At 44.8% G+C, this 21,068-nt stretch overlaps 2 protein-coding genes and 1 long non-coding RNA gene across 14 annotated transcripts in view; 1 reads left to right on the plus strand and 2 right to left on the minus strand.

The window, feature by feature from the left end:
• The window catches only part of RELCH (RAB11 binding and LisH domain, coiled-coil and HEAT repeat containing), a 123,905-nt gene extending 110,680 nt beyond the window's left edge, over positions 1-13,225 (minus strand). For 3 of the 7 annotated variants that reach the window (XM_075921384.2, XM_075921383.2, XM_075921387.2), the window contains exon 1: positions 12,482-13,223. In XM_075921384.2, the coding sequence (XP_075777499.1) occupies positions 12,482-12,971 (490 nt within the window). In that variant the 5' untranslated portion in view covers positions 12,972-13,223. Of the gene's footprint in view, positions 1-12,481 lie in introns of all 7 variants that reach the window. The other 4 variants (XM_075921386.2, XM_075921382.2, XR_012901714.2 and 1 more) reach the window with 3 other exon arrangements.
• A 145-nt stretch (positions 13,226-13,370) lies between these two features.
• PIGN (phosphatidylinositol glycan anchor biosynthesis class N) overlaps positions 13,371-21,068 on the plus strand; it is a 160,175-nt gene continuing 152,477 nt past the window's right edge. Inside the window, exon 1 of one of the 5 annotated variants that reach the window (XM_075921393.2) lies at positions 13,371-13,643. The gene's annotated coding sequence lies outside the window, so the exon portion shown is untranslated. The remainder of the gene's footprint in view (positions 13,644-21,068) is intronic. The other 4 variants (XM_075921390.2, XM_075921392.2, XM_075921388.2 and 1 more) reach the window with 4 other exon arrangements.
• Positions 13,977-14,766, minus strand: LOC142827197 (uncharacterized). 2 transcript variants are annotated; one of them, XR_012901718.2, is made up of 3 exons: positions 14,627-14,766; positions 14,428-14,466; positions 13,977-14,116 (listed from the first exon to the last, which is right to left on the minus strand). It is a non-coding gene; the product is annotated as an uncharacterized LOC142827197 (long non-coding RNA). The 2 variants fall into 2 exon arrangements; XR_012901717.2 differs by having other exon boundaries at positions 13,985-14,119.

Here is a 21,068-nt window from a genome sequence, read left to right on the forward strand (position 1 = left end):
TATATATATAGTAGCCCAATGTCTGAGAATCTGTAACGCTGAAATGCTGGCTGTTGCCTCTGGGTGGCCCGTGCTGCATAGGGAGTGCAGGGCCCAAACGGCCACTTGCTCTCGCATGGCGGCCCAGCTGAGCAGCGCAGAAGTCAGCCGAGTGCCACAGCGGTGATGTGAAGCGTGCCAGTGGCTCCAGGCCCCACCTCCTAGCTGGGAGGAGGGCGGGGAAAGGGGAGGTGGAGGACAACTGGGAGGCTGCAGGATCAGTGTTGGGGTGAAAGGAAACGGTGCAGGGGGGCAACTGGAGCTCACAGGCAGCTGCTCAGCCAGGCTGCTGTGCGGGAACAAGCGGCGCCAACAGCTGTTTGGGCTCCGCACTCCCCAAGCAGGAGGAAGAGGAGAAGAGAAAGAGAGAGTGAGAGGCAGGAGGGGGAGAAGAGAAAGAGAGACAGAGAGAGAGGCAGGAGATGGAGGATATCTGAAAGAGAGAGGGGGGGAGAGACATGGGAGGGAGAGGGGAGGGGAGGAGAGAGAGAGAGACACACACCGGAGGCTCAGGAGAGAAGACCGAGATAGAAAGGGAATAGGACATGGAGGAGAGACCTGAAAATCCCATTTTATGATGGGCTAATTGGCTAGTTAGTTAAGGTGACCAGACATCCTCCTTTGAGGAGGACAGTCCTCCTTTGCAGTATAATGATACTTGAAAAACAGTGGGATATATATATATATATATATATATATATATATATATATATATATATATATATATATATATATATATATATATATATATATATATTTTACAGAGTAGGAAAAGAAGGACAATTTTTTTTTTCCAATCTAGTAGCATTGCTGCAAAGTTGGCTGATCTGCTCATCTGTTGAAGTGCTGGACATGCGTACTTGTCACTTGTCAGAAAACCCGGTAAGTTACAAAACCGACTGAACCTGTTAAAAGACTTAATATACAGTGAAAGTATACTTAGAGGGTATTATGAAATGTTATTGTTTATTTTGAGCCAATTTAATTTAATGTCAATGTGATTTTTTTTAGTTGACACAATTAACCCTAAAAATGTTGAAGAAAAGAAAAATGCCATTTCAACGAGAATTTAAAAAAGGATTTCTTTTTATCAGAATTGTGGATGAAACGAGATGATTCATTAGTGAAGTGTACTGTCTATTCGGTGGAATTTAGTGTGGCAGTAGGTGGTCGATCCAGCATAACGAAGCATGTTACATCAAACAAACATCAAAATTCTTTAACATCGGCATCAATGTCCCAGAAAGTTACAGAAACAAAATACAGGACTATGTAGCACTTTAAAGACTAACAAGATGGTTTATTAGATGATGAGCTTTCGTGGGCCAGACCCACCTCCTCAGATCAAATAGTGGAAGAAAGTAGTCACAACCATATATACCAAAGGATACAATTAAAAAAAATGAACACACATGAAAAGGACAAATCACATTTCAGAACAGAAGGGTGGTGCGCGGGGGAGGGGAGGTAAATGTCTGTGAGCTAATGGTATTAGAGGTGATAATTGGGGAAGCTATCTTTGTAATGGGTAAGATAGCTAGGGTCTTTGTTGAGACCCACGCATAGAGTGTCGAATTTTAGCATGAATGACAGCTCAGAGGATTCCCTTTCAAGTGCAGATTTAAAAGGCTTCTGAAGCAGGATGCAGGTAATTAAGTCGTTGAGACAGTGTCCTTTCTGGTTGAAATGGCAAGAAACTGTAGAAGCTCTATACACCAACATCACACATGAAGACGGATTGCAAGCAATTAGAAACACTATCCCAGAGGACACCGCTACCAACCTGATAGCAGACCTATGTAACTTTGTTCTCACCCACAATTATTTCCAGTTTGAGAACAACTTATATCTCCAGATCAGCAGCACAACCATGGGTACACGCATGGCCCCACAGTATGCTAATATCTTTATGGCTGACCTAGAACAACGTTTCCTCAACTCGCGTCCCCTTTTACCCCTTCTCTACTTATGCTACATCAATGACATCTTTATGATCTGGATGCATGGCCAAGAGACACTGGAGACATTCCACAGAGATTTCAACAACCTACACCCAACCATCAACCTCAGCCTGGACCATTCTACATGAGAGATCCATTTCCTGGACACCACAGTACAAATCAACAATGAAATATTAGACACCACCTTCTACAGAAAACCCACTGACTCATACAGTTACCTACATGCTTCCAGCTCCCATCCAGCACACACCATACGATCCATCGTCTATAGCCAAGCCCTTTGATACAACCGCATCTGCTCTAATCCCACTGACAGAGACCAGAAACTTCAGGATCTCTACCAAGCATTTATAAACCTCAACTAGCCACCTGGAGAAATAAAAAAGCAAATTCAAAGAGCCAGACGAATACCTAGAAACCATCTACTTCAAGACAGACCCAAGAAAACCAACAATAGAACATCACTTGTCATCACCTACAGCCCCCAACTTAAACCTGTCCAACACATAATCAATAAACTACAACCTATTCTAGAACAGGATACTAAACTCCAAGAGGCTCTGGGAGACAGACCCATAGTCTCCTATAGACAACCACCTAACCTCAAGATGATTCTTACCAACAACCACAGGACATACCACACTAATACCAACCCTGGTACCTTCCCTTGCAACAAACCCCGTTGCCAGCTTTGTCCACATATTCATTCTGCTGATACCATTATTGGACCTAACCAAGTGAGTTATAAGATCAAGAACACATATTCCTGTGTATCCAGAAATATAATTTATGCTATCATGTGCCGAAAGTGTCTGTCTGCTTTGTACATTGGACAAACATCTCAGACACTTCGCCAAAGGATCAATGCCCACAAAACAGATATTAGACAGGATCACAAAGAAAAAACAGTTTCTTGCCATTTCAACCAGAAAGGACACTGTCTCAACGACTTAATTACCTGCATCCTGCTTCAAAAGCCTTTTAAATCTGCACTTGAAAGGGAATCCTCTGAGCTGTCATTCATGCTAAAATTCGACACTCTACGCGTGGGTCTCAACAAAGACCCTAGCTATCTTACCCATTACAAAGATAGCTTCCCCAATTATCACCTCTAATACCATTAGCTCACAGACATTTACCTCCCCTCCCCCGCACACCACCCTTCTGTTCTGAAATGTGATTTGTCCTTTTCATGTGTGTTCATTTTTTTAATTGTATCCTTTGGTATATATGGTTGTGACTATTTTCTTCCACTATTTGATCTGAGGAACTGGGTCTGGCCCACGAAAGCTCATCTTCTAATAAACCATCTTGTTAGTCTTTAAAGTGCTACATAGTCCTGTATTTTGTTTCAGCTACACCAGACTAACACGGCTACATTTCTATCACCAGAAAGTTACAGACTTCTTAGGAAGTACATCATTTGGAGAAGACTAAAAGAATTTAGCAGCTGCCGAAAGTCTGAATGCATACCACACTGATGGACAATCAGAGTTTTCGGAACATGGACTGTATGTCAAAACTGAACAGAGTACTTTATTTTAAAAAAAAAAAATTCCATTGTGCCAGAACTAAAGGAGAGGCTATTTGCAACATTTTTCAAACTTACGCACAAGAGAATTTGAAGAAAGATTTAGATGAAGCTAAATTTGTTACACGTCTTTTGGATGCTTCAAATCACAAAGACACAAAGTTGTATCCGGTGTCAGTTCATTATTTCAGTTTTGAAAATGGTATTCAAATCAAAGTTTTGAATTTGGAAGCAATTGTTGGTGAGACATCTGAAATAATATCCAATCATATAAAAAAATTACTGGATAATCATAATTTCAATGATAAAGTTATTGTGACGTGTGCCAATAACACAAATACTAATTTTAGCAGTGTAAATCGCAAAGGCGATAAAAATGTTCAGAAGAAAATGATGCATTTACTTGGGAAAACGATTATTGGAATCGGTTGCAATGCCCATATTGTATCTAATGCCATGAATACAGCATCAAGCTTAATGTCCATCCATGTTAAAGTTGTGATACCTCAAATTTATTTACATTTTGAACAATTCACTGTAAGATTTACATTATTAAAGACTTTTTGTGAAGAAGCCTCAGTTGAATATTAAAAACTGTTGGGATATTCGAAAACAAGATGGTTAGCTTTAATGCCAGCCACAGAACAAGTGCTGCAATTGTTAGAGCCTTTAAAACCATATTTTCTACATTTGGAAAAATGTCCACTGATCTTGAAAAACTTTTTTAAGAATGAATCTGCTGAAGTAACTCTGTATTTTGTTCACAATCAAGCAACTTTGTTCCAGTCAGTTATAAAAAGTATTGAAAAAGAGCATATAACTTCTACTGAAGTGGGATTGCATATTAAGCAATTCAAGGAGCAACTTCAATCACATCTTGAGTCCAACTTTCTTCCATTGGTTGTAATTACTAATTTAAACAAATTACAAGAGAGCAATCCGGGAATGAAGAAAGAATTTACGAGGGAGGCGAAGAGCTTTTATAAAAATGCTCTTGAATATCTAGAATTAAGCATGACGAACCAGTGTACATGTTTGATTGGATTCTGCTGAATGAAGAAATTCAATGGAATAAAATCCTTCAAAGAGTTTTATTCGTTAAAGAAAAATTTAGCATAACAATAAATGACAATTTATTGTTCGACTAAGTATGAAGAATTAACAAGATAATAAAAGACAATGAATGGACTGAACACGAAATTGATAAAAAATGGATCGAGATTTTTAATTTCTTAAGCGCAACAAATATTGATGTTTTTAATGTTATATGATTGTTTTTGTTAAGTCTGTTTGTCTTATAAGACGACTAATATCATGATAATTTATTTATATACATATACAAGTATGTTTTTTTTGTCAACTCCGTGTCCTCCTCGCACATTTTCAAATTCTGGTCACCTTATAGTTAGTTAAGAATCCTTATGGGACTCCTGACCATAACTCACCTCTTTTGGGAAATACTATTTTACATTAAAACAAAATCTTTTCTGGAAAGCACACTGTAGAAGAGATGACCAATGAACAAGATAGGAATTTTAAAATTCATTTGTTTAAAGGTGTAACCACTGAAATTTTCAGGGAATAAACATTTACATGTGCCCAGGGGGAGGGTGTGTATGCATGCATGGGCTCTTTCAGAGGTAATGGGGGGGGGGGGGGGTGCCAGAGGCTCCTTGCACATACTGCTTGCTCCCCCCTGCTGCTTGAGGCTCCAAGGGAGCTGGCTTCTGTGAAGCCACCCCCTCCTCTCCTGCTGCAGTGGTAGCATGGGGGTTAACGGCAGGAGGAAGAAGGGAGTGCAGCTCTGCTGAGTGGGGAGCCGGCTTAAAAGCCAGCTCCCCGTGATCACCGGCTCCTGTGTCTCCTCCCACCTGCTTCCTCTGATACAGTTAACGGTGTACTCAGCTACATGTTCACATCTCTAGAACAAGACAATGATCTTGTTAATTTAGGGGAAATCAAATGAAAATGACTATACAGAATGCATTATGAAACAGCTATGTAAATAAGCTTAAATTTTTTTCTAGAAGATGTGGTCTAGTAATTACCGTAAAGGTTTGGAAGCCAAAAGTCCTTTCAGATCTGAGTAGAGCTGTATATTCTGATTTCAAGCCAAGTCACTTGACTTCATGCCTCCGTCAATTGGTATGTACAATAAAAGTAAGCAGTACACCGACAAATACCAGTCTCCTATGGCAGTCCATGTTACTAAATTTTGGGATCTCAAAAGATACTGCCCCTCTCTCTGTTCCACAATCTGAGGTGTACATGCTGAGGCTTTGTATGTTTTCCAGTGGTTACAGGACAAACTCGCTATCAATTTTTGATGGATTTTTTTGGTAATTATTTTTCCTGGCTCTGCTAGAAACTGTGAGCTCTTTTTTTGGAGAAGACTATTATGAAAGTTAGCTGTTCAGGCAAAGAATGACCAATGGTAAATGAGGGCCACTCTGGCCTGGAAAGGATGCTTCAATGTAGTTTTTTACCCAGGTAGCACTAAAATACTGGTACGTGGAGTCAGCATTTCTTCTATAGATGAGCATTCTGGGCTATGTGGGGCAACAATAAAAAATGTCACAGTTGCTCCCATACTGAGAGCGGCTCATCAGACAGTATATTGCAAAATTAAAGTCTGTAGGTTGCTTTTAGTGGTTATTTGCCAAGTCTCTTCAGATTGTTATTAAACCAGCTGAAGCACAAGCCACATATGCCTAGCTATAACCCTCCCACACTGCCAAAGGCAAGGCATGTATTTATCCATGACTCATTTCACTGTGACAGATCATGTTTTGAAGCTGCTATGTTTCAGAATTCCATCTAATTGCTGTTAGAGATTTCATTTTTTTGCCTAAGAATTAGTGCTGGAGTTGTGCAAGATTTTATCTGAGGATGTTACTTGTTATGAGTGTGGGGTTCCAATGTAGGGAGACTGAGTTATGTAAGCAGCATTCACACTGGTTCCCCAACTGTGGATCAGGATCCCAAAGTGGGTTGTGACCCCCATTTAATGGGGTTGCCAAGGCTGACTTGGCATTTCTGTGGCCCAAGGCCAAAGGACTTCTGTTCTGGGTTGAGTGACTCGAGTTATAAACCACCCGCCTGGGACTGAATTTCTGGGGATTCAGCTTGGCCACCCCTTCCATAGGTGGTGCTGAAGCCCTGCAAATCTAGCTATTTTCTTTATATCTGGAGGTATCCTCATCCTCAGATATGTACTGATCATTTTTGCAGATATGGATACAAATTTTGGATCTAGAACCCTGAAAATCTGAAGGTATCAGTGGATCATTTTTGCAGATACAGATTAGGGTGGGGAAAAAAAGTTAAAAAATGGTTATGAATTTAAATCAAATGTAATTTATGAATCAAAACACTAAATTTCTCATTTAAAAATAAGTTGCTAATATTTCTGATGAGATTTAAGTCACACCTGCACTTACAGGCTTAAAAATGAAATAATGGTGCTAATCTGTGCAGCCTAACTACTTAGCTCTTGCTTGTTGAAAGAGCTGGGCTTTCAATTTCTGTTTCTCAGCACACTGAAGTTACATGTGCAAAGAAAGACGCATGTTGGATAGGACTGTTGTAGTGGTGGGCCTGGGCCAAGCACGGCAGAGGAGTTAAAATATGGTCCAAAAGACAAAATATACCCACGAAAGCTCCTCACCTATTAAACCATCTTGTTAGTCTCTACAGTGCTACATAGTTTTTCATTTTCTGAAACAAAAAGAGACAGCATAGAAAGGAATGGAGGAGTGGACTGGAAAAAAAGAGAGAACGCAAGTCAGCACACAATGCTTCCTAAATTCCATCAAACTTTTGTCATAGAAAAGTTATCTTGGCTTTTTGGCATATGACACACTCTATATAAGAATATTTTGAAGATATTTGTTCCTTGGGTACAAAAGGAAAATGTATCTAGTTTAAGCAGTGTGAGATGATTCAGAGCCTATTTGCAAAAATGGAATATCATAACGTAAACAGCTTATTGTGAGAAAATTATATAGATGAAGATGTATATATGTCTGAACAACAATGTGGACCAACCAGTTAGTAACTTAAATTATTCACTTTGCAATTCATCGTTCTTCAAGACTCTATTAGAGATGTGGAACTGTAACCGTGTAAACGATGAGCTTGGGCTCATTGGTGATGTTCACAATTAAATGCAGGTTCCCTGACCGTATTGGCTCCAGGGGAACTGCTGGCTGTGCTGTGTGTAACCATGAAACCACTGAAATTTTCAGCAGTTACTTAATTACACACATTTTAGCATCAATACCCTATGCCTTTTAGTACAAGCCTGATTTAACAAGTAAATTCTCAAGGTGTGTGCTATGTTGGCTGTTGACAGAAAAAAAGTTTACTTAGCTAATTCTCATGGCTTGTTTAGTTAACTAGGTTTATAATCTATCACTGAAGTATACAGTACAGAAAGATCCAGTAAGAAAATCTAAATTTTCAAATTGCCACTGAGTGTCATTTTCTTATTTTATGTTTCATAATACAAGTCCCTTATTTTGGAACATCATGGTCACAAACCACAGGCCAAAGACTTAAGTACAGGCAGTCCCCAGGTTATATGGATCCGACTTACATCAGATCCCTACTTACAAACGGGGTGAGGCAACCCCGCACTAGCTGCTTCCTCCCAGCAGACTAGGGAGACGCGAAGCTAGCGCCTCCTCCCCAGCAGACCAGGGAGACGTGGAGCGGCTTTTCCCAGCAGACACCTCAGCTTGAGAATAAAGGACTGAGGGAAGTGAGGTGTGGGAGAATAAAACTGAGCTCTGGAGAACTGTTTGGCTAGAGTTTCCCCTACAATATGTACCAGTTCCAACTTACATACAAATTCAACTTAAGAACAAACCTACAGTCCCTATCTTGTACGTAACCCGGGGACTGCCTGTACAACTTCTTCAGGAATAAAAGAAAACAATGAAGTCACAAAACACTTCCAAAACAACCGTTTTGCTTCAGCTTCACTGAAGAGAGCAGAAGAACTCAAACTGATTTTCACTCAAAACATTCAATGGAATTCTGTGGCTGATTGTTCAAAACAATGTATTAAGAACTGGCCTATTTTCATAAAACTTTGTGAAGGAAACTGATTAAATGGATGAAAGCATCTCATCCAAAGTACAGGCAGTCCCCGAGTTACGCGGATCCGACTTATGTCGGATCCGCAGTTATGAACGGGGCCCTCCCTCTCCCTGGTCTCCAGCAGACCAGGGAGAGGAAGCAAAGCGGCGGAACACGCGGGCAGCGGACAGGGCTGTCCGCTGCCCGCGTGCTCTGCGGCTTTGCTCCCCGTCCCCCTGGTCTGCAGACCAGAGGGACAGGGGGCAAAGCAGAGCAAAGCCGCGGAGCACGCGGGCAGCGGACAGCCCAGACGCGTCTGGGCTGTCTGCTGCCCGCGTGTTCCGCTGCTTTGCTCCCTGTCCCCTTGGTCTACAGACCAGGGGGACGTGGAGCAAAGCAGAGCAAAGCCACGGAGCCCGAGGGCAGCAGGACAGCCACGGCGCGTCTGGGCTGTCCCGCTGCCCCCGTGCTCCGCGGCTTTGCTCCGGACGCCTGTGGTACAGCAGCTGGGGCGCTGCCGGTTGGTCCCGTAGCGCCGCTCTGGGCTGCTTTGCCCCAGGCGCCCTGATTCAGCCACTGCTGGTCAGTTTCTGCAGCGGCCGAATCAGGATGCCTGGGGCAGAGCAGCTTGGGTGCTGTTGGGTTGGTCCAGTAGCACTGAGGAGCGGCGGCGCTACTGGACCAACCCAGCAGCACCCCAGCTGCTCTGCCCCAGGTGCCCCAAGTCAGCCGCTGCTGAAACTGACCAGTGGCTGACTACAGGAAGCTCCTGCCCCGGGCTTCCTGGAATCAGCCGCTGATCAGTTTCAGCAGCAGCTGACTTGGGGATGCCAGGGGTTCTTAAGTTGAATCTGTATGTAAGTCAGAACTGGCGTCCAGATTCAGCCGCTGTTGAAACTGATCAGTTTCAGCAGCGGCTGAATCTGGACGCCAGTTCCGACTTACATACAGATTCAACTTAAGAACAAACCTACAGTCCCTATCTTGTACGTAACCCGGGGACTGCCTGTATCTGAAATTGGATTAAAGAGTGTTGTAGAAGATATGCTCAATGCACTGAAACCTATTATCCATAGCCTACACAAACTTCAGAGAAATTGCTGCTGCTGTTGAAATTCGGAAAGTGCTTCAAAAGACTTTGAAGAAAAATACCTCGCCAGAAAGTTAAATTTAAGTTGAAGGCAATAAAAAAAGAGAATGTACCAAACACTAACTCTGCCTTATTTTCTTGTGAGCATTCTTGACCCCAGATATAAAGGTAGATGCCTAACTTCTAAGAATGCTGCTGCTGCTGCCTTGCATGGGCATCTCAGAAATAAGTCAGTTTTACCAATGCTAATAAGTACAGTTAGCATTCTGAGGACTTGTCAGAGTTAATAAAACCAGAAAATGAAAAAGAAAGTTTAAAGACAGTCATCAGCCAGAAAATCAGGAGCCTGCTGCAATTGCAAAGTAGCATTTAATATTTAGTTTAATAAAATGTAAGTGCTATTGTGTTTGTGTGCGTGATTTAATTTTACCATTCCTAATGTACTCTCGTTGCATCTGCAGCTTGACAGAGTGAAGGAGTATTATGTACTATTTTGCAACATCTGTTGTCTAGCATGATTTTAGTTAGCCAGATGTCCACTTATGGGTATGGGCCAAGTTTCCTGCAGTCTCATAAAGTTTATTTACAGCCACAAGCCCTAATTCTCAGTGTTCTGTGGTGTTATTTAGCTCTAATATATCCTTAAGTGTCCTCTAAGAGCCCAATAACCACTGGAAATATTGGCAATGCTGCCAGACAATCTCAACCTCCTGTGATTCAACAAATTCTCTGGTGTGGTACTGGTCAGGTCCCGAGGGTGTCGGACTAGAGAGGTTCAACCTTTATTGTTTGAAAACAAATTATAATACCCTATTTCAAAATATTAAAAGTGATAATACAAAGATGCAATGATATACTTTTAGATAGACACCATCTATTAGTCTACTTCTTATGATAAATAGTAGTACAAGCTAGGGATGTAAAATATCAATTAATTGGTTAATGTTGTATTTAACCTGTTAACCGATTAAGGGAGGGGGCCCACGGCAGGGAGACTACTGGCAGACACAGACTAGGAGTCAGCAGCCCTGTGCTGCGGCCTGGCCATGCTGAAACAGCCCTCTGCCCAAGGGCAAGGGGCTGATCTCAGGTACTGGCTAACTGTTACCTAGTAAGCACCACATCCCTGCTACAAGCTCACAAATTTAATTTGTGCATGGCTGAAGGTATTAAATGAAATCTCAAACCATTTCCAAAATTTAAATCTGTAACATGGCTTTGTGCCTATTATGTTATTTATGAAGATGGGTCATGAAGGTGCCCTTTTATTTGGGAAGCATCTTACACACAAAGTAGATATGTTGTATATTGTGTAGAATATGTATATACCATCCAAGTTTCTATAAACCACAAACACTTTCATTCTTTCAATTTAATATAAAAATGTCAATAACCCATATATTAAAAAGGCAAGGAATCGAGACTAAACCAATTCTTCTTATAAAATTCATGTAATCTTGTAGCTAACTCAAGATTTCTGTTTTACACTCCATGTCTTTGCCATTAGAGTTTCAATGAAAAACAGGCAAGTATTTTATGTAAATAATATGAACATGACTTTGATTTCAATGAGAAATTATCTGTTCATCCATAACTAAGCGCAGTCAGTGACTCTTAAAAAACAGGAAGATCTATGATAGCTTCCCAAAAAACCAACTCTACCCAACACTGACACACATTTTCTGCCAAAACATTTTGAAGACGTGACAGGACATTAGTGCTCTCTAAACATGCTAGCATCATACTCTCTGGTTCAAAATGCTAATACCCGTGAAACTTAAAACAACATATTCTGAATACCCTAATAATGTCAATGAATTGATCCTGATAACCATAATCAACTTTGACAGATTATGTTATAAATTATAGATTTTAGGCACATCAGTCGTAAGCTGAAATATATTTCTTCCTATTTCCACCCCAAGAAAGCTCACTCCCAGTGGAACTATAAACATGTGATGACTGGTGAGTCAGATAAGGGGAAAAAAAAAAAATCAAACAAATGGGTCAAAAATAAAGTAGAAATGCCTCCCTCACTACACAAGAAAGACTTAACACACAACAAATAGTCTTACAGCACCTTAGAGACTAACAAACCACTTAGACGGTACAATGAGCCATTTTGTCCCCTTTTTAATGTTTTTCCTTCTCCCCCCCCCCCATTTATTTAATAACTGGACCTTTAATAACTCCATTTATCTGAAGAAGTGGGCTGTGCCCATAAAAGCTCATGATATTAGCTACATGTTTTGTTAGTCTCTATGGTGCTGAAAGACTATTAGTTGTTTCTTGAGTTTTTCTAGTTATAGACTAACTCCATTACCCCTCTGAATAGTTCAAGGACTGCATTAAAATTAAATCGCACACAGCTCTGCATAAGATAACTTCTAAGCAAATATTTGCTAAAGATTTTCAACGAGTCCTAATGACATGACACTAGAAAACAACAGCAAACCTTTACCACAGGCACATCACTAGCATCCCCCATGATCCCCATTACTTCAGCCCTTTCTCCCTCCCCGTCTCATGCTCCATCTCTCTCGCTCTGTATCTGCTGTACAACACCCACCCCTCATACCCACGGCTACACCAGCTCCTCAATACGCTCAGGCCGCCTACTCCAAGCACCCCAACTCAGCAGGACGCACTGAGGTTCGGCCACCAGACACCTCTCGCTCCAGGCCAGCTTCGGACTCCTTCCACCACGAAGACTCGCCATGCAGAGACCCTAGCAGGGCACATTCCCCTTCTTCCTTGTGATAAGCGAGAGGCACTTACTTAGCTGCCCGGGGACGGGCTCCTTGCCGCCGGCTGCTGCTCCCCCCGGCGCCGCGCCAGCAACTGGCCAGAGACCCGGGGCTCCCCCTGCGGGCGGGGTGCCGCTCTGCCGCTCGAAGTTGCCCGGGTTGGAAAAATAGTCGCGCAGGCGGGGCAGCTCGCGGCCGCTCTCCAGCAGCTCCGTGTGCAGCTCCAGCGCCGTCAGCAGGAACTGGTCCCGGAGCAGCTGCGCCGCCAGCGCGTCCACGGACACTCGGGGAGGATCCCCGGGCCCAGCCCAGCCGGCCTCCCCCGGGGTCGCCGCCCGCAAACCCGGCAGCGCCCCGGGACCCCCCATCGCCGCCGCCTCCTCCTGCTGCTGCGGGGAGAGCGGAGCCCCCGGGCCGGGGTCGCTGCTGCCGCCGCCAACTCTCGGCTCCTCCGGCTCATCCTCCTCCGAGTCGCTGAGGAACGGGTTCACGCTGCTGCCCCCGCCCGCCGCCGCCGCCATCTTACAGCGCCGCACGGGCCGCGCAGCGCCCCCGCCCGCCGGCCCAGCGACACCTCCCGGCTCCTGCCGCCGCGCAGCCTCCCCAGCCCTGCGCCGCCGGCCCGGCCCCAGGCGCCGCCGCCGCCCCCACTAGCAAGGTGGGCAGCCGCCACTCTCTTCCTCCCTCCTTCCCCTCCGCTGCCGGCTTCCGGGTCCAACTCTCGCGAGACGTCCCCCTCCAACAGCGAGCAACGGCTGAGGCCGGAATGCGAGACTCCACCCCCTTTCCCTGTCAAATGCACCTGAATCCCCCCCGCGATGGGAAAAGGGGGCGGGGGAACGCGCAGGGCAGAGGGAGGAGCCTGGGAGGGAGAGGTTATGGGTTAAAGGGGCGGAGTCTATAAGACGAGAGAGCCACAGGGGAAGCTGCGCCCAGGAGGAAGTACTGGGGCGGTGGGCGGAGTTTATTTTAAAGGAGCCCGTAGCGGGGGAATGAGTGGGGCTTGTGGAAGCACGTGACGGTCAGTGGAAGGGGCGTGGCCTGGAGGCAGAAGTGGGTGGGTGGTGACAGCCGGGAGCGGAAGTAAGGACTGGAGCGAGCGAGAGATAGCGGCTGTTCTCGCGAGACGGTCCATGACCCGGAACGGCAGCGTGGGGCGAACGTAGGTGCCGGCGCCGACGGCCCCTTAGCTAGTAAGTAGCCGCGGGGGCGGCGCCTGCGCAGTTGGTGTCTCTGCTCTGGTGGTGCGCGTGGGCTGCGACGCCTGCCCGGTAGCGCCCCGCCTCGTGGCGTGCCTGGGCTCGGGCTCACCCCCAGCGCGCGCCCGGGGGCGTGTCGGTCCTGCTGGGGCAGCCAGGGAGCTGGCCCGGGCCGCTGTGCCGAGCCCCGCAGGGCGCCCGGGGCTGGGAGCCAGGCCCGCCTGCCGCAGCCGTGACCCGGGGGCGGGGGGATCCGGCCCCATGTTTGTATTGGACCAGGCGCTGTTGGCGCGCTCGAGCGGCTCGGGAGCCCTGTGCCGCTGGGCAGCGTCTCTTTCGCCAGCCGGGTGGTCCCATTACAGAGGCTGCCTCGCTCGCCTTTCTCTCTGCTCTGCCGGGCTCAGCACCGCAGATGTCCGTCCTGCATTCAGTAACTGTCCTCAGCAGGTGGCGTTTTTCTCCCTGAACTACTTGAAAGGTGGAAACCAAGTGGCAGTTGCAGCTAAATGGTTGCAGTGTACTTACACCTTGCTTCCGCCCTCCGCCCCCAGGACTTCAAGCTGAAATGCCCTGTGCTCACCAAAGCTGGTTTTCTTCCCCTTCTACCTCTCCCCATCACCCCTCCCATTTCCCTTCTTACAAACTCAGTATTGGGATGGAGAGTCTACCTAGGTACTTTCTATTTTACACATCACAGCAGAAAGATTTCTACAGCCCCAAATGTCTGCGCAGTTGCATTGACTACAGTATAATTGATGGGAATTTAATAAACACTTACGTTGATGCACAATTAGTAGTGGAGGCCACCCTCCTATAGCTGTTCTGACAGAAATGAAGTATAATTAGTTGTGCTCTCTTGACTCAACGTCTAGATCTTTATACAGATCAGTAAGAATCATTTTTATGTAGTCACTTCTTAGACTAGGATCATATTTTAAATAGATAAGCAGGGCTCACAGATAATGCAGTCTACTCACCTGTGGTGAGTAGATTGCAACCTGGAAGAACTGGGTTCAGGCGATCTACACATGTGCAGAACGATCTGCGCATGTGCAGCTCATCGGATAGCGCGGTTTGGCGAGCCCTGTAGATAAGAATGGCCATACTGGGTTAGACCAAAGGCCTATCCAGCCCAGTATTCTGTATGCTGAAAGTGGCCAATACCAGGTCCCCAGAGGGCATCACAACAGGTAATCCTTATGTAATTCCTCCCCATCACCTGCCTCTAGAACAGTGGTCCCCAATGTGGTGCTCGCAGGTGCCATGGCGCCCGGCGGGGCATTTATGTGCACCCGCCTAGTGACCAGGGCTGGCCGAGCCGTTCCTACACCCTGGGCACCTGGCACATGCGCGGTGCCACCCCCAGGCACGCGGAGCATGTGCAGCCCCGTCCCCGGGCGCCCGGCAGCCCCAAAAGGTTGGGCACCACTGCTCCAGAGAAACAGAGGCTAGGGATACCATTCCTACACATCCTGGCTAATAGCCATTGATAGACCTAACCTCCATGAATCTATCTAGCTCTTTTTTGAATCTTATTGAAGTTCTAGCATTCACCACATGCTCTGGAAAGGAGTTACACTAGTTGACTGTGCTTAACTACAGTTGCTATGTAACTGTGGTTGCTAGGTGTCCAGTTTTCAACTGAACACATTGTCATAAAGGGACCCTCCCAGCCTGGTAAAAGTGAGCGAGCAAGTGAATGAGGGTCCACGAGAGTGAGTGATCTGAGGAAGGGGGTGGGTGGAGTGAGTGGCCTTGAGCTTCAGAGAAGGGATGGGTCAAGGGAGGTTTTGTTTGGTCAAAAAGTTGGCAACCTTAAAACGCAGCAGGTAAAACATGCTTTATTATTCCAGAAAAATTCTTCAAACTGTAAACTAGGGGGTCTCAAACTCATGGCCTAAGGGCCACCTACAGGCCAAGCAGTTCTACAATCTAGCCTATGTGCAGCACTGACATGAGAGTGGTGGTGCACAGGCTGCTGTACTAGGCCACCACAAGATCCCAACTTAGACAGCTGGCAGTTGGTCTGGCAGAAAGGAGTACAATTTAATGAGAGGTGCTCTAATCTAGAGGATTAAGTAAGAGACTGAGTTTTTAATTTATGCAAGCAACTCTGACATTATAATCCTGGCTTGAACACTAACTACTTCTATAGCCCTAGCCAAGTTGCAGTGTTTTTTGATGATGTTTACTCCATGTAAAATGCGAGTAATAACTACCTTTCAGTGGGGTTTGTGAAATGCTTTTACATATGTCCCCAAAATCACTGGGCTGTGTTGCAACCCTGCAGTAGCAAGTCCTCTAGCTCCTGAATCTTTTGGAGGATTTTCCTTGAAACACTTAAATGTTGACAATGATGAGCAAACCTCAGCATGAACAACTGGGTACTGCTTCTCTACCAGAGAAGTTACTTAAATATAGAGAATGTTACAAATAACTGAATAATCAAATTTCTCCATAATCTAATAATGCTAGCCATATGTTTAATTATGAGGGTAGGAGATTATCCTATTTATCAATGAAATGCTCAAATATTGCTTCATCTGTCTATCCAAAAACTCAAAGGTCAGGTCTGGTTTAGGGTTGTAATACTGTAGTGGACCAATCTATAAGTTTTGCTTATTGTCTAGTGCTAAAAACTACATGCTCTTCCCACTCCCAGTAAATTTTTTAGCAGGCTGGCCAGCAACCTGGCTCAGGTCTGACTTGCACCGGGTCCGGGACCTACCTCCGCTGCAGCTCTGCATTTAAAGTGAATTAGGAGGCAGCCAAGCTCAGTTTCTGCTCGTGCTGGGCCTGGGAGCTCAGCCCTCTCACCCCCCGGGTAGGGGCTGCTGCCACTTTTTGATGCTGCCTCTCTACCAGGCAGCTGATTTGGGAGGGGAGCTGGTTTTTTAACTGGCTCCCTTCACAGATGGCCTCCTGTCTGGCAACCCACGCTGCTGCCTGTGGCACCCCACAGAGGCATCAGCATGGAGTAGCAGGGGATTGCTCAGGAGTGGGGCTGGAGAGCACTGGCTGCCAGCCCCACCCCTGGGGACTATAGAATAGTCAAGTAACAGATAAGAATTCATGAGGTTAATTTACTATTCAGTTAACTGATATTTAACATCTCTAGTTTGCCTGTAAAGTAATACGAATGTCTTCTTCTAATGGGCTGAGTTTGCTTCATGGAGGTATGGTGGGTCACAGTGCTATAGCACCTTTTTTTGAATATTGTGCCAACTGAATTGAATTTGTATAATTGTCCTTTCATGAACATGTGCTCGTGAATGACAGTTTGTTGCTCTCCAAGGTCCTAGGACTGACTCTGGTCTCTTTGAATGTGAGCCACTGTCCTGATAGTAAGCTTTAAACAAACTGTGATTCATTCCTTTTGGCTTTGTAAGATACTATAGGACAGTGATAAGCAACCTAGGCTAGGAAGAGGGCTGCATGCATGGACCTCCTTCATCTCAGTGGGCTGCAAGATTGTTGTAACCAAGACGGTAGTTTTGCTAATTGTGCTTGCATACCTAGAATTGTGCAATGACAGTTCATCTCATTTCATGTGCCCTTGCTTTATGTGCATGTCATTTTAGCAATACTGGTGGGAGAAACTATGCAGATGGAAGCCAGTGGACTGACAATCCTCTGGTGTGGGCAACAGTAAACAAAATGTTTTGTAGCTCACACATAGAACACTGATGGGCCACAGACTGCCCATCACTGATGTAAGACCTAAACTAAGAATATGTGGTATGTTTGAGAGCTGTGCTACCCTTTTAAATTAGTCCATCTTCTACACATTTCTGGAGCCTATGCATGTACCTAGTGGTTTTTGTGCTCTACAAATATGATAAGTGTATCAAAATATTTGGACAAGAGACAGAACTCGAGACTGATTCAAAGGGAAACTTATGTCTTCAGCACAATCTTGTTTGGAAGACACCATAAAATATGAATAGAAAAAGGCTCAAATTGAAAACATCACCACAGAAAATAAATGTTACCAAGAACTCCAGAACAAAAGGTTGCAGAGTACAAGGAAACAAACAAAAACCCTGAAAGGATGGTTTACACTAGATCCAATACAGGGTTAAAATTCCATGTGGCAGAAGAACATTAATCTCATTCTGAATCAAGGACAATGCTTAAAGTTTCTTAAAATGTTTTGATGCAAAGAAATGGCCTTCCTTTTGTCTCTTTGGAGAGTAGTAATAACTGCTGAATGCACTTTTTATAAATGCTGATTCTAACATTTTTTTTAAGCTGTTCATGAACCATAAAACCTAAAAAACTGTTTTAGTCTGAAAGTTTCTTCACATTAGAATAAATCTTTATTTTTGCTCAATATTGCAGTCATTTCTGACATGGTGACTTATGTTCCTCCTCATTTGCCATCTGTGAAATAAGATGGCCTGAGTGTTAATGTTGTGAAGCTTATCATTAGCAGGCTTTAGAGCTGGTCCAGATTACTTTTCCATAATACACAGATGAAGATATTATTAAGCTGCAGTATCTTTAGAAAGTCCATGCAGCGAAAAATCAGTTTTCACTATCTGTGGAAATAATGAAAAAAAGAGCTGCCCTGTAAAAAGTACAGCTAAGTGGTTAAAAGTTAGACCATTAACGATGTTAATGTATTCTGTTAGTCATGAGGGTGTTCTTATGTCGTCTTCCCTTCCTTCCCCTCCTATGCAATTTGGACTGACCCTATTTATTTTTATAAAAAAGAAAGGTATACCTTTTATAAATACTGTTTTTAATGTTTACTTTTTTTCTGCCTAACTAGAAGAATTAAATTTAGAGCAATTCTGACACCAAACAGCAGTTTTAGTTAATTGCTATTTTTTGTATTACCCTTTCTATTTCTGAAGTTTTTAGCAAATTAATGATTGTTCTCTCTCACGCTTTTCTTGTTGTTTGAAGACGACTGATATTGTAATAGTAGCATTATAATTTCAGTTCAAGAGTTATTAGATAGGAAGAAATCACTTATTTAAATATTCATCTTAATTAATAAGCAAAATGTATATTAATAAGAAGATGAGGTTAAAATTAGACATGTAGATTTGTATTTAAGCTGTGTTTTAAAGCTTTGCTTTCTTGCATATTAGCTCCTGTAGAACACATTTTAACTAGGGATATTAAAATGCATTTATTCATGTAAACGTGTAACTGATAGAAATTCCTATATCCAAGGCCAGTGCTTGCAGTGTATGTGGGTAGGGGTGGGGAGGGCGGTGGCTCTGTGGGAGCCAGTACATATGGGGAACCATCTTGAAAGCCAGCTCCCTGCGCACACTGACTCCATCCCTCCCCCTGCTTTGTGCTGCTGATGCAAAGGCAGCAGTATGAGAGTAGGACTTGTGTAACTGTGCATATTAACCAATGGCCCATAAGAAAGGCCATACTCGGTCAGACCAAAGGTCCATCTCAACCAGTATCCTGTCTACTGACAGTGGCCAATGCATCATGCCCCAAAGGGAATGAACAGGATAGTTAACCATCAAATGATCCATCCCTAGTCACCCAGGCTCAGCTCCTGACAGGATAGAGACACCATTCCTGCACATCCTGGCTAATAGCTTTTGATTGATCTATACTCCATGGGTTTATCTGGTTCTTTTTTTAACCCTTTTGTAGATCTTTGACTCCACAGCATCCTCTGGCAAGGAGTTCCACAGGTTGACTGTGTGTTGTGTGAAGTGCTTCCTTGTGTTTGTTTTAATCTGCTATCTATTAAGAACTTTCTTATTCCCCTGCGTAAGCACAATATTGCAGCCTAATTTTAACCAGTGCTCTTGTACGTATATAGTAACTTTCTTTCCTACATTTAGTTCTTTAATGATTGCAAGATGGGATGTGTAGTCACAAAATGTGACTTATATTACAAGATGGATCTGATGTGAGTTCACGATATTCTTGGTTGCCACTTGAGGTCACTCTGTTTCCATTCTGCCCCTTTCATGTTCTGCATTCACTGTGCCACTCACAAGAATATTTTGGCTTCTCTCCCAACCCACTCTGGCCTGTAAGAAAGGAGCTATGCCACTTGAATTCTTTCACTCTGAGAGTGGGATTGCCCCTTTTCCAGCTGCTTTGTTTCTGCATGTCTAGGAACTACCACATGCTGCACTGCACTGAACAAAGGGATTAAAAAAATCAGGCTGCATCACTTACGTACTTCCTGCTATCTTATTGATTGCCGTGCAGGTTGGACCCCACTGGTCCGACACCCGTGGGACCTTACCAGTCCCAAACCAGGGAGTTTGCTGAACCTGGGGAGGTAAATGCTTCCCTGTTTGTCTCTGCCCCACGTAGAGGCTTGTCTCTTGCCTCTGGGGCTCCTAAGGCTGGGGAACCCTGCCTTGCCACTGTTCCCACTAATGCTGGCTCAGTCGGTGTTCCCACCCTACCTTAGATCACCTGATCCCTGCTAGCGCCGTGGGCACTGGTGGTTCCCTGTGTCTCCCTAGCTGCCTCCTGGCCCCATGTTGCCATTCCCCCATCACCACTGTCCCAGGCTGTCATCCGGCCCACTGCTGCTGGCCAAACTGAGGCTCCCCAGCTCCTGCAGGACTGCTGGCTGGCTGGTTCCCATTCCCAGCCTCTGGGGCTCTTTGGTTCAGCAACATCCATGGCTCTGCCAGACCACAGACATTGGGCTAGAGTCCTGGGCTTGGGAGGGTGCATTTACACTTCACCATAATTCAAAATAAAATATGCAATTTGAGCTACACAAATTGTGTATCTTATTTCGATGCTATTTCAAAATAGCTTATTTTGTCATTTGTTTGTCTTCACAGTACCAAATTTTGAAATAAAGCACTATTCCGAAATGTTCCTTTCTCCTCGTAGAATGAGGCTTTCAGGGACATCGGAATAGCGAGCCCAAAATAATGGCATGCTGTGAAGACGCGGGATAGCTATTTCAGGATACTCTCATATTCTGAAATAGCATTGCAATGTAAACGTACCCTGAAAGTCAACCTGTACTTGTGAGTAGAAGGGCTGGATGAGATATCTGGAATAGTATAGGTTGGACCTCCCTTGTCCAGCATCTTTGTGACCTAACTAGTTCAGAATGAGGGGATTTGCTGGACCAGGGGAGGTCTCTCGCCTCGTGCCTTGTGCTGCTCCACTGCCACTAGACTAGGGCAGACTGGCTCCACAGCTGGAGTTCCATGGCCAGGGCCAGAGCTCTGCAGCCGCTTGGTTCTGTGGCTGGGGCTCTGCAGCCTCACCACGGGCTGGGGCCAGAGATCCACAGCTGCTGCTGGGCTCACAGCTCCCTGGCTGCAGTTGGAGCTCCACAGCTGCTGGGGCTAGAATTTCCCACCATGCCGCGCTCCTCCCCCCGCAACACTGTGTCCCTGACTAAGTCTCCAGTCTCCCTAACTGCACTCCTGCCCCATCACCAGGCCTCCCTATTCC

The sequence above is a fragment of the Pelodiscus sinensis genome, chromosome 2, assembly GCF_052426305.1.
Source record: "Pelodiscus sinensis isolate ZL-2025 chromosome 2, ASM5242630v1, whole genome shotgun sequence".
Lineage (NCBI taxonomy): Eukaryota > Metazoa > Chordata > Testudines > Trionychidae > Pelodiscus > Pelodiscus sinensis.